Source organism: Cladophialophora immunda (genome assembly GCF_000835495.1).
Source record: "Cladophialophora immunda strain CBS 83496 unplaced genomic scaffold supercont1.29, whole genome shotgun sequence".
NCBI classification, from domain to species: Eukaryota; Fungi; Ascomycota; class Eurotiomycetes; order Chaetothyriales; family Herpotrichiellaceae; genus Cladophialophora; species Cladophialophora immunda.
In genome coordinates, this window is record NW_015622569.1 from 1 (window position 1) to 12512 (window position 12512).

Below are 12512 nucleotides of genomic sequence, written 5' to 3' on the forward strand. Positions count from 1 at the left end.
GCCAATTGGGTAAGAATGCTTGCAGAACAATGCTATGTTGGAGGGATGTCTTTGAAGTAGCGATATAAGGACAAAACCAGGATCCTGGGCGTTATGGCAATTGGGTAGTCATCCACGAGAACACGAAGAGATATGGAGGAAGCAATATCGTCGAAAAACAGTTCCCTGAGTCAAAATAATGATTACCATGTGCTATATGGGCATTTCGATGTGAGATGCAAGACCGAGAGCACCACATACACCAAGTATTCTGTTTTCTCCTTCTCATCTTGACAGTGGCCATTGAGCGACACTTTGATACTTGAAAAATCATGTATACACGGTAGACAAAGATGTTTTCTGGCTAGTTATCTCGGATTCTAACATAGCAATGACAACGGGAACTCAGTAAAGACGGCAGCCATGGGCTTATTGTGGTGACCCGTAGCGTATCAACGAGCTTTTTGATCTTGACACCAAGCTTCTTTTCAGCGAGAATCGTCTTCCCAATCTCCTCCCCCCCAAAATGAGGCTATGTTGCCGAAGGGAAAACATCTTCCTCCTCGCCGTGGCCGCAAAAGTAGAATATTCATGTATCTGAGGGCTAGATATCATTCAGTAGCCACCGCGGTTCTTTTCTCTCTCGTTGGCTGTAAAAGAGGCTGTTTTTGCTCTTCCGTTAGGGTAATGTCCCTTGGCGAGGCGACGATTACAGCCGTTTGCGGGCGCAACAAATGTTTCTACGAGGTAACTACTAAAGAGGGAAAGTAGGATGTGGGAACATCCTGTCGAAACCAGGAAAGGGAATCGAGGAGAGCCGTCGTCACGACGACGGGGGTATAGATGTCCGCCGCGCATAAGGGAGTGGATCTACCCTAAGAAATGTACTTGTTATGGAGCCTGGATTTCCTGTGATGAAGGAAACAAAATACCTCGTACTCACTGCATGGTGAGGCTTGCCCACGGACCACAAGTAAGAAGCGGTGATGGCTCTGCCAGCCAAGGAACCGCTCGCACGTGTCCGACGACAGGTGGAGTTGCCTTCTTGTTGCCTGACACTACTCGGTACAGTCGAGGGTTTCTTTGAATTCCCGCTGCCCTATACGGCTGTGAAAGTGTCCAACACCCACTGGCGGTGACCTGCTTTCTCCTACTCATTTGCCTCGGACTCCAACGTAGGTATCAACTGGACGCACGCGAGAAGCATCCCGCCAGGTACCAACAACCTTCCGGGTGAATGAAGGAACGCCACAGGGGTAGATCGCTACCTGAGAGAATGAACCCACCCGTGATAGGGGCCACGCAACGGGCCGAGAGGGTGACGCCCTTCCCCCGGCAGGGGCCCACAGAGCCGCCGCGTTACGCTCCGGGGGGCCAGTAGCCAACTCCCGACCTGGCGTTATGAACCTACTGCTTCAGCCGAAGTTTTTTGCTCGTCCAGGCCTTTCTCGTCTCCTCCTAGATAATTTCCCCTACTCTCGCTGGGTAAACGCCCTGCATTTCCTAGCCCGCAAGCTGTCTGATACCACTACCCTTAGGGTTTGCCCAGAGGCATAAATTACTTTGCCAATCATGAGACGCCACGATCCTGGGAAGCTAGATATTATGGCTAAAAATCTTCCACGACGCTTTCAGCGGCATCAAATTCGGGCGTAAAAGCATCTACAGGGCGAGAATGTCTCAACTATACTGTTACGGCACAACCTCGAAGCCCTCGAATTGCGCCGAACAGGAGAAACCTAGCCGGGTCGCAGCTAGGTTCCACGACCCCCAAGGAAGCACGTGCGAGGCTCTGGAGGAGCCTTACTAGGCCGCACTCACGTGACGACACCACGCCAAACCCCTTGCAGTCCTTGAAGCCCTTGCAGACTTCAAAACCCTTGCATTCAACTATCGAAAACCCTCACATCCCATCCGAACATTCTGAGACAATCAGAGAGTCCAGAATGACAAAGCAAGGAGGAATGTTTCACCTGGAAAGGTATATAGATCTCGAAAAGAGCCCCAATTACCCTTCGAGCTCTTTGTCTCTCGTCTTGTACTCTACAGTGCATCAAGATAGCAATATCAGGACTCTCAAGCCTTCTCCATACGTACGAAGCCCTCTAAAGCCCCTTAGAGCCTTCTCTCGGTCTTCGTCCCTGACATATACGGAGTATGCTCACCGGTTAGGCATTTTGTCCATTCACCGCTCTTTTACGCCGCTACTATCATCTATGGAAAATCGACATGTCACGCACTAGTGATGCAAGAATCCTCCTCATACGGTGTCTTCCCACACCCCTGTCGACAAAAAATAAACCCGAAATGTCTTCGTTAGATTAGAGCCTCGGATGATAAAAAGACTCTTCCCACCTTCCCCTTTTTTTGGGGTCACACTCGTCCTTTTCCAGCTCTTCGACGCTATCACTTCATCAAGCCCATCCCACTCAATACCATTGCTACCAGCGTCTCCAATCCCGTTTCTCTGGTTGCCGAACAGGGTGGAGCGCTTTTGCCCTATCGACCACCGCTCTAGCGACAAGCCATTGATCCACCCCTCCATTCGTTCTTTCCCGGTATCTCGCCAAGAATATCGCCATGGCCCTCCAGGAAACCCCTCAGGCTCCCTTGTTGATGGGTATGACGATCGTTCGCGTTTTCTTCAACAAAGACGAAGTTACGAAATCGGTGTTTGAAAACGAGAATTGTGGCAAATGTTCTTCGAAAGCTACTGTCATATTTCGGGCCGTCGACCTCATTACCTTCGGTCTGGATATCTGTGCGTGTAAACCCCCGGTAATATGTTTACCGGGAAAAAAAGATTCCCATATGCTTGTCGACTGGGCTTCATCTGCCAAAGAAAACCGTTATTTGGCATTCGGAATAAATATTCTCCGTCCGGGCAAATCGGGTACAGTGAGCGTTGAGGATTTGCCACTGCGTTGATTGGCCGAACGAAAAGGATGATGTGAGGAAGTGGGCTGGCGGCGATTCAGACAAGGGGCCACCTCAATTATGTGACGTGGGCTACCCTGTCGAGGATTCTAACATTCCGAACCCAATGTGGGCATCGACTTGGTAAGCTAGGCACTGCAAATGGCAGGAACGCACGAGGTACAGGGAGACTAAGAACCTTGCGACGGAAAATAGGCTTCAGTTACACTACTCCTAACTTGGGCACTTGCAGTCACTGTTATGCCGCTTGACCCACTAAGTCGTGATATCATCACACACTCTACGCGAGAACGGAGGTTTCAGATGGCTCTTGATTAAATCTGTCACAACTGCAGAAAGGCTCGTTATCGATGCTGTTTGGTCCGCCTCTTTGATTTCCTAGTAGCTTCACCCAGAATCATTTCGACATCGTCCTTGGGAACCGGGTGGTACCTTTCCGTACATTTCTTGGTACGGATCGTCATTTCGGTAATATGGTGCCTTCGTCGCTTCATTTTAACATGTCTGCTTTGGTCGCCGTCGAGCCAGGCAATGCTAACTGAGAGATTCGAGGAAGAAGTCCAGGCCACTATCAGCGTAGAGTAGTCGATGAAGTGTTCTTCCGGGGTCTGGTCCGCCTCGGAGTCGTCAGAGAGTAGGGTGTAAATAGGGGGGAGAACTGTAAACTCTTCCTATATTAGGTTAGAGAGGACTCTCTTCAGGTAATGAGAGGCGAAGGGGGGGGCGGTTTACGTCCACAGCAAGTAACGTGGCAAGATCTCGCCTAAGCGAGGGCAGACCCTGGGCTGCTGAGAGTGTCCCCGTCGATGTTCGCAATCGTCTCTCAAGGACTTGTACCGTTTGGAAAGATCCGACTAGGGATCTGATAGATACGTTCCACCGTTCGTACACTTTGTGGGCGAAAATTGCTTGTCCCAGATAATCGCGGGAAGGGGGGGTGCGGCAAGGGCACGGTTGGACCCAAAGTAGAGGATGACTGATCTCCAAATGCGGATACTTTTGGAAATCCGCGAGTTCAATGTACCCCTGAGCTGATCCGTCCCGTAAAGATTCATCCAAAACGATCAATCTCTCAAGCCCGCGGCTTTTGCATATGGGTCCCAAATATTCCTTGATACTGGGATGCCTCGAGAGAACGATCGCTTTAACGGGGCACATTTCTTGAAGAATTCTAAGAACATCCTGTAGCTCATAGTCATAGTCGTCAAAGATCCTCATATTAAAAACATTCAGGGATGATCTTGTCGCCTTCATCAATTCAACAATCTTGTCGGCAGGGATCCGTAACCTAGCAAAGTAAATCAGCAGCAGGGGCACGTATTTGTCGGGAATGCCCTTTGAGGCTAAACGGTCAATCGCGCTGATCGTCTGCCTTCTGACCTGCTCGAGAGCAGTTGCGTGGTCTTTGGATACGCTTCTGGTTCTTGGTCCATGTCGTTGCTCGCGGCGTTGGACTTGTTGATTGGCCCTTGATTCGAGTGTATCACTGGGGTCCCGCATTTTGCTTATGATAAGGTCTGCGAGAGTCTTCACGCGGCCGCGACAGCGGAAATAATCACCCGCATCCGTATGTTCGTATATGATCCGGACGGGTGATCGATCCAGCAAGTTCCGCCGTTGAGAAATGGAGTTTTCCTGGTCATCTGTCATCGGAGCTGCGTTTATCATATGGGCAGACAGGAAGGTTCCCAAGAGTGGAGGTGACTGGTCGATAGCAGTGATGTCTAACAGTACGATGAGATCACCAGGGTTAGGGCGGAAACTCCCCGCTGCAGAAGCCGTGACCCCGGATGATGCTTTTGCGAAAGCACATATTTGGGCAGCTACCCGCCCGCGGTTCTTCCATCTCGTGCGTTCATGTTCCGTGACGATGCGATTACTGTCGTTCTTGTAACAGTTGAGGAAGGTAACGGCCACTGCCTTCAACGTTAGCAGCGATGCGGTTGTTTGATACTATCGGATGAAGTCACCTCTCAGCAGTTGGGAAAGTTCGAAGTTGCGAATGGTGAGAGTCGAGATGACATTATCACCATCAAGAAGCGTAAAATGGCTCATCATTGTACTAGTACACGCGTGCCGTAGGGTGGTGTTCCTCGAAAAGTCTATTAATTCGGGGGAGCTCTCTTCAAGATATATTTGAAAGAATTCAGGCTTCCTTAGGCAACAGGGCGAGGGACAGAGTGTCGCACGGGTAGGAGTGCCGCCAAGACGAGGTAAACGTCAGTCTCACCCTCTTTGGGGACGAGGGTGGTGCCGCTCTGTGCTAACCCCCGGGCCAGCGGATCACCGTGTTTCACCGCTGTCGGCGGCAGAAGGGTGTAGCGCCCCGGCACCGACGGTGCGACACAGACCTTGCTCACCCCGATGGAGACTGTTGATGATTGACCGCCTTTAAGTCTGCCGCCGCGGCGTCTTCCTCAAAGCTATTTACTTACCCTCGTCTCAGGCCGAATTTCTCTGCGCGCGGCCTTCCTTTCATAGCTTTCGTCGCTATGCTCACGCTTTCTATCCTGAAGCTATATTGGTCTCATGAACGAGCCAGTCCGGGAGATCTTAGACTGGAGATTCTCTGCAGGCCTTAGGCAAGCGATGGGAAAACTATTGTCGTATGCCGACCTACAGACTTATGCCTCAGTCTCCAGCTTAGGTATCGAACACCTGACGACCGCATCACGATCGCGTCGTACCGTCCCAAGGGTGCGACATATTTCAGTAGTACGCTCCCCTAACCTTTCCTCATAGGGTTATGGCAAACGTCGAATGACGCACAGCGCACCATAGCCTCTGTCCATATTAATCTGTACCGAAAGTGCCCAAGTCCATCTTGCAATAGAATTGAGGATCCCAAGGTTTGCGGATCCTTCAACTCGAGAAAGTCAAGACAGCCCACCACGGACATGGCAAATCGAAATCGGACCAGCCAGTGGCTGGGCGGTGCATGCCGCCGAGCTAATTGCCATCCATCACGCGGTTGAGGCAATCTACCAGGAAAGAGTCAACAGGCGAAGAGACAAGATATATACAATAATCAGCGACAGCCAGTCAGCGATTAAAGCAATCGCCAACCCATCCAATAAATCTGGCCGGGCGATAATGCATCGTATCCTAGACCGTGTCCAGACATTTCGGGATCGACGAATCAAAATCCGGTTACACTGGATCCCCGGTCACGCAGGCATCGAAGGGAACGAATGGGCCGACCGGCTCGCAAAGTAAGCAGTCACCTCGTAAAAACAACATAGCTTTTGGTCGTCTTGTTTCAACATGCGAACGAACAGCACGTAAGAGGATTTAAGAAGAATGGCAAAGAGAGTGGAGGTCCAACCCGAAAGGCAAATGTTTGAAAAGGATCGGTGACCGTCTCCCAGCCAGGCGGGCCTTCCGCCCCTACAGCTAACTCACACGACACCGAACCTACCTGATGGTGCAACTGCGGAGTGGGCACTCCGTGTTAGCACCACACAGCCGACGGTTCAAGTTCACGGATGACGACCGCTGTGTGTGTGGAGTGATCGAAACAGTAGTCCACGTCCTGGTGGACTGTCCGAGGCTCTGGGAAGCAAGACAAGAACTACGGGACTCAGGTAGGGGACGCACTTGGGTGTACCGCGACCATACTCGGGGGAACTTCTCGGAACGAGCAAGGTAAAGTACTTGTAGGCAATGGCAGAATTCAACTGGAAAATTGTCAGTGCAGTGCTTGAATTCGTGGAAGTATCCGGAAGGTTCGAATCACGCAGCTCCGCCGGTCAGGCTAAGGGATCATGATAGGCCCCAGCGACGCTGAAAAATCGCGCATGTATTATAGTTTCACACCTCAGAGGGACTAAGAATAGTTTAGAGCAGTACTATAGTAGCCCAACATATCAATCCCCACGGAGGGAGAGACCAGGGCAAATTGAATTAAGTCCAAGTCCAAGTCCAAGACTGTTGGAAATGGTACAACCTTGTCATGTATGGAAGCATATCACACGTGCTAAGTCCAATATACTCTACAGTACACAATGGGGAGGGAAACACTCTACAATTAACGTATCTTTCAAGTTCAGCTTCGGCCTTGACATCCACTCCAAATCATTCGGATCCACGTTTCTGGTGTCCAAAAAACTAGAGCTAGACGATATATCACGTACATTGAGAAACATCAGACTGTGAGAAACCTCAAACTGTGAGAAATACCAAATTGTGAGACAAACAACGATGCTTCATGCGATGCTGATCTGGTCGTCCTACCCAGCCAACATCCTCTGATATGTTCTCATCTCTCAAATATATTGGGAATCTGTCCTCATAATAAGTCAAGTTCTTTCGCACCCGAACAGCATAGATCCAATTCTGGAAAGATGGCGAAACCGATACCGAATTTCACGGTTCAAGAGATAGAAGAACAGCTCGGATACACAGTCGTTGGACTGTATTATCCCGGCGACGACGCCCCATACTTCTACAGCGACCTCACTCCCGTTTCTCAATGCGCTATTGATCGAGCCCAAAGAGAGCTCGATGAACATGTGAGACAGTCTCTCGGCAAATATGAAATTATTCTACCCGAGTCGTCTCCGGGCGTTATCGTCCGTCAAGAAGGTCGGCCAGATTTACGGCTGCCACACTCATGGACGACTACATGTCATCGCTGCACAATGACGTTCACCTGTGGGAGCCGTGTCGGCCACTACAATTTCGCTGTGAATGTCCGTTGGGAGTTCGACCTCGAGTTATCCTTACTGTTGACCCTACATGAAGTAGTGACGATGAACACCACGGCGATGGTAAGCTTCTTGTCATGATGTCCGGTCAATACTGAAGCGACAGACAGTTGCGACTCGACTTAGCCTGCGGACTAGGCCCCGTATTCTCCCGGCTCTCGGCAGAGACTCGGCTGCAGATATACAATCTTGCGATGCCCAGAGGACAGTGGAGAACCGTGCTTGTCGACTGCCCAAAATCCCAGTTTCCCGGAACTATAGGGGATCCCAGCGGCTTCTACTTTCCACTAAGCCACCTTGGTGTCCTTACAGCAAATAAACAGATGCGTCGAGAAGCGTTGCCGCTTGCATATCGTTCTACAAGGTTTCAGGTGGATCACCTTGATGACCTCGTCCAACTTCTCATTGGCATTGGCGACATTGGCCGTGCCAATATAGGCTCGCTAGAGTTTGATTGGCAAAGTAGGGCCGACGTTGAATCACAACAGACCGAGGCTCCAACGCCTGCTGAATCGTCACCGACTTTGCCTATCACCCATGTCACAAGCTGTATCCAGCTGCTTGGACAGTGTCACAATCTGAAGTCCGTGCGCCTCCATTTTGACCCCGATCTCATATCGCGAATTCCACCGAAAATTTATCAAGCAGATCCCGGCCTCAGCGGCCTTCGTTCGATTCGAATTGAGAGGTTGGAGGTCTATGATCTGGGCGACGAGCCGCTGGCTCAGCGCGAGTTTGTAGGATGGCTACAAGAAAGACTACCACCCCGCCCAAAAACAAAAGTAGCGTGACGAGACGTCATTGGGCAGACCGATGCGAGACTGATTTTGTCCTTTTTTCTTCTCTCAACGAAATCAAATCATCTAACTTAATTGGCCAGCAGAATGACGATGCCACTCAGCGCTTGACTCGTTCACAGCAAGGACGCTCTCTAGCCGAGGTCACCCCGATAACTTTGCCATTCCCACCACGCGACATGTTATCGCTGTGTAATATGCACCAATCGATCGGCCGTGATTAGATAAGTACCTCGTAACTTGATCCCAGTTGTGCTTCAATTGCCGGAATGGCGGGAGCAGCAAGTCGAAAGAACATAGCGATAGAACATAGCGATACCTCGGTATAGGCGTGCCGTTGGATTTGTGGGCCTCGCGGAGCCTCGGGAGGAATCCTAGGATGTTCCTGGATCCTCTTGGATAGGGTAGGAAGTGGCGAAGTGGCTCCTCTTTACCCCACCCAGCCCTTCCATCGTAGCTAAGGCGCTAATTCCGAGCTCGCAGTCGTAGGCGCGTCGAAGGGACCTGATCTGATCGACCTTCACAGAGTCCTCGCCGGAAGATTCCCTGGCAGAGAATTGCCAGTTTGCGATCGAGTGACGAGAAGGTTGGCGGCGGAGACTACTCCTGCAACTCTTTTCAGCAAGGAACGGTGCGCCGGGTTTGGGGGCAAGAAATGGCGCGGAGGAGATTGAGCAAAGAGAGATTTGACAAGGAGGAGTTGTTTTTGCAAGTTCGTGCGGAAGGAATGGCGCGCAGGTGATTGATCATCGAGAGGAGGCTTGAACGGGATCAGGTGAGGCCCCACTTAAGAGTATTTTAGTCAAGGAGACGAGGCAGTTAGCACTTAAACGGGAGCTATTCAAAGGAGATAGAACACCGTAGGACGAGATCTCAATGGTGAAACAATCAGCGATTGCGCGTTGTGTCGTTGTTGTGGTGGCGGTGGCGCGGAAAGCGTGGAATTTGAGTCTACTACGTGATTGGTTAGATGGCATGACACCACGTGACTGTAATAGAGACTGACCAATCGAGTGAGATTATTTTACTCAGCCAATCCAATCGGCGGCTTTTTGGACATTTTTTGATCTAAAGACATGTTAGTCACGCCAAGTAGGGGGTCAAATAGTTACAATAGTACGGCCGAAGGACACTTAAACAAACACCGCGAAGATCTGAGAACGATGTGGAAAGCGCGTTTCATTGGGCGCTTTGTAAAAGCGTAATTACACTAGAGCAATATTTTCCACTCGCGAGACTCTCTTTGGCCACCCCAGCCCGTTTTCCACTCGCGGTATCTGGCCTGAGCCCTAATGATCCCGGCACAAAGACGCATTTGATATGGCCGGTGAAGCGGCCTTGAAGACAGGCTGCGACTTGGACTGCATTTCAGAATGTCCGACTACGTCAGCGCGAAGGTACTGTCCTGCCGGGCATTGTTTGGAGTTTCTGTCATGACATTCACATATGGAGTTAGCTGGGGAAAGTAGATTGGGCGAATTATGGGGGAGAAATGCATTAGTTTCCTTGATACTGTAACTTTTGAAAAAAGATTTGTCCTGTTCTGTGAGTCTGCATATCAAAGCTCCACTACAATACCGCTGTTACAGCCGGCTAGTTTGTCGCTTTTAAATGTCATAGGAGCCACCGCAAGGTCAGTCTGAGATTTAGAGCTCACCTGCGACATGTCAGCAGAAACCGTTAGCTCCAGTATGGTTGGCCTAGGCCGCGAAGTGGCCTTACTTGCTTTTCGGGTCTACAGTCAAACAAAGTCAAGGGGAGATGAACACGGTTTTCGGCATACAGTACCAATGATCGCAATAATCTTATTCGCGCTTTGAAGCAAATGCTCGTGCAAAGCTTCGGGTCCCACAAACGCCTTGATTGAGATGATACACAGCGGTCGTATGATCCTAGCCGTGGCTCGACCCTTCCTCTAGCTCAATATTCCCGCCAAGATTCCGGATTCTGGGTCGATTCCAATTGCTGTCGTTGCAGTTGAGGTGGGCGTGGGTGTGTCGCTGATGGAGCGCCTGTTCAGATTTGCTTTTTGTCAGGGGCTCTTCCAGGAAGTGCCTCGGGGGCTCAGGCCGTGTCTCGCACACGGAACTCTCGCGGGCACTATTTCACCTGTCGCCCTTCCTGGAGCTCGTTTTATCCCCGGTCAATATTCTCTCCGATCTCAAGCTGGCGGAAACATTGGAGTCGACCAAACTTCCGGAGACAGCGAGGACTCCGGCGGAAATTGCCTTCGGCTCGAACCGGGCTTGGGAAGTCCTCGAGAGTGACGCAGACTCGGTGGGTCTGGACGGCCTCCAAGATGCTATGAATATCAGGCCATCAGGCAGAAGAGCGTGCAGTGTTGGGTGTTGAGTTGCAACGACTCTGTGGCCTAGACCCGTTGCCACCACAAAGAACCTCAGACAAGGCTGACCCGCGTGGGAAGCAGCCAATCGGAGTCTCTTGTCAACCGTAAGGCTGAGCTCGATAGTCTTCCATGCGGTTGATATGAATTTCATCAGGAGCCAAATATCTCGAACAATATGATGTGCGCAGTGATGTGCGCAGCACGGGACCTTGTCTATGAGCCCACTGGATGGGATAACCTGGTCACGCCAATCCGGCTCGGCGCAACGGTGTCAGGCCTCTCAGTCGTTTCAGCTTGAAAGCGGCCTCGAGGCTTTTGGACAAAGCCTGTGCCGTAAAGTCGTCGACAAATGCTATAGCTCCTCCATTGCTGTCAATGTGTCGTTGTACCAAGTTGGCGTTGAAAATGAGAAAGGGAACCGGGGACAAAGGAGAATCTTCAAGCAGGCCAGCCTGTGGCAGACCCCGAACCTCGGAGGACTGCCCATTAACTTGGATCGTTGCTGTGCGTCCCGAGTAGAACGCCCTACCCATTCCAGCTCTTTCTTCGGGATGCCTCGCGCCTTCATTCTCTCGGGCAATCTTTCTTCGCAGACTCCATTGTAGAATTTGTTCTTGCAGCAGTAGGAGCGTTTGTTTCTGCGGATTGCGGTTTCCGCGCCCCAAAGCGGTTAGTGGGGAGGAGACCATAGGTTTCGATCGCGTATGAGATCCTCTCCGCGATGACTGACTCCAGTATCGTGCCTAGTGTCGCCAGAAGTGAGATCGGTCTCCGCACTCCGGCGAGAGTGTAGTTGTCCTTACCGGGCTTCTTCAACGGTATGGTCTTCGAATGACTAAGCAGCGTACCATCGTCGAGAGATGCTCGAAGAGCGCAAGCACGTGGTCCTTGCTGACCACACCTGCTTCCAGACAACTGCTGGCAGGCCGTCCTCCCGGGGGACCTTCCACGGTTTTGCGGCAAACAGTTGTCGCTCCACTTCCTCCATACGGGGCTCTCTGTGCTCTGGAGCCTTCGTCTTCAATGTCTCCGGGTAGAGGAGGAAAGAAAGTTACTTGTAACTGTTCCATCCTATCTGACTAGCTGCGGGACTCTCTAAGTACGCTTTCGTCACTCGATTTCAGGTTCTTCGCTGCCTTCCAGACGCTGTTTTCTTTTGTTGTTCGAATGGCATCGTGGTATTTCTTGGCTGCTGCTTTTGCTGTCTCCAGGCTGGCATGGTCTACCCTATCCGACGCTCGCTCCATGGTTACTCCAGGAGGTGTGTATGCGCCTCAGCTGTGTGAGGCCGGGTGTCCACCATCGCTAGTTGAATCCCATGATCAGGTTGCCTACAGGCAGGAGCGCCACAGAGGTGACTGCCTTCCAGGCAGCCAGTGGCGCTAGGCAGATGGAGGAGCTTCTACAACTATAAAGTAGTTTGTACACCCCATAGATAGACATCCATCACTCATGTTTCCTAGTTCTAAGCTCCAACTTCGCTTTGCGTGCGGAGATGACTTGGCCCTCGGTGTCAGAGCATATGTAGCCTCCAACACTGCTGACACCAGCGTATCGGCCTTTTGTTGTACCGTTCCTTCTGATGGCCTCACACCCAGTGTCTTTGTGATTCTAGCTCCTCGGAGGCCAGGACCGGGTCGATCGTGGTTGCATGTATTGCCCTAACCTGATTAGGAAGGTTATCCGGCTAGTTTTTACACGCCGGCAAGTCAAACTGCCGTGCGACCGTTCCCACTAGATAGAACA

At 51.2% G+C, this 12512-nt stretch overlaps 4 protein-coding genes across 6 annotated transcripts; 2 read left to right on the forward strand and 2 right to left on the reverse strand.

Moving 5' to 3' along the window:
* Positions 1-2355: 2355 nt before the first annotated feature.
* Positions 2356-3266, forward strand: PV07_12617 (uncharacterized protein). Its single transcript, XM_016400157.1, has one exon. It carries the CDS (start codon positions 2560-2562, stop codon positions 2905-2907), a length of 348 nt encoding a protein of 115 aa, XP_016242192.1. The 5' UTR covers positions 2356-2559; the 3' UTR covers positions 2908-3266.
* PV07_12618 lies at positions 3212-5062 on the reverse strand. 3 transcript variants are annotated; one of them, XM_016400159.1, is made up of 3 exons: positions 4887-5062; positions 3649-4832; positions 3212-3574 (listed from the first exon to the last, which is right to left on the reverse strand). In XM_016400159.1, the coding sequence occupies exons 1-3, from the start codon at positions 4972-4974 to the stop codon at positions 3488-3490; spliced, it is 1359 nt and encodes a 452-aa protein (XP_016242194.1). In that variant the 5' UTR covers positions 4975-5062; the 3' UTR covers positions 3212-3487. The 3 variants fall into 3 exon arrangements, with proteins under 3 accessions (XP_016242194.1, XP_016242193.1, XP_016242195.1); XM_016400158.1 differs by having other exon boundaries at positions 3212-3587; XM_016400160.1 differs by having other exon boundaries at positions 3212-4832.
* Positions 5063-6851: 1789 nt separating this feature from the next.
* On the forward strand, positions 6852-8454 carry PV07_12619 (uncharacterized protein). Its single transcript, XM_016400161.1, has 3 exons — positions 6852-7084; positions 7154-7685; positions 7733-8454. Exons 2-3 carry the CDS (start codon positions 7260-7262, stop codon positions 8411-8413), a joined length of 1107 nt encoding a protein of 368 aa, XP_016242196.1. The 5' UTR covers positions 6852-7084; positions 7154-7259; the 3' UTR covers positions 8414-8454.
* Positions 8455-11008: 2554 nt separating this feature from the next.
* On the reverse strand, positions 11009-11836 carry PV07_12620 (uncharacterized protein; the record flags this gene model as incomplete). Its single annotated transcript, XM_016400162.1, has 2 exons — positions 11009-11509; positions 11615-11836. The coding sequence occupies 2 exons, from the start codon at positions 11834-11836 to the stop codon at positions 11009-11011; spliced, it is 723 nt and encodes a 240-aa protein (XP_016242197.1).
* Between the last annotated feature and the right edge of the window lie 676 nt (positions 11837-12512).

What these genes read in the sequence shown, in the direction of transcription:
- PV07_12618 (XM_016400158.1), bottom strand. Translation starts at nt 4,974, where the DNA reads ATGATGAGCCATTTTACGCTTCTTGATGGTGATAATGTCATCTCGACT. An exon ending in ACTTTCCCAACTGCTGAGAG is followed by an intron (nt 4,833 to 4,886) that starts GTGACTTCATCC and finishes CGTTGAAGGCAG; the next exon opens with TGGCCGTTACCTTCCTCAAC. An exon ending in CCACGTTACTTGCTGTGGAC is followed by an intron (nt 3,588 to 3,648) that starts GTAAACCGCCCC and finishes AACCTAATATAG; the next exon opens with GAAGAGTTTACAGTTCTCCC.
- PV07_12617 (XM_016400157.1), top strand. Translation starts at nt 2,560, where the DNA reads ATGGCCCTCCAGGAAACCCCTCAGGCTCCCTTGTTGATGGGTATGACG.
- PV07_12619 (XM_016400161.1), top strand. Translation starts at nt 7,260, where the DNA reads ATGGCGAAACCGATACCGAATTTCACGGTTCAAGAGATAGAAGAACAG. An exon ending in CGATGAACACCACGGCGATG is followed by an intron (nt 7,686 to 7,732) that starts GTAAGCTTCTTG and finishes AGCGACAGACAG; the next exon opens with TTGCGACTCGACTTAGCCTG.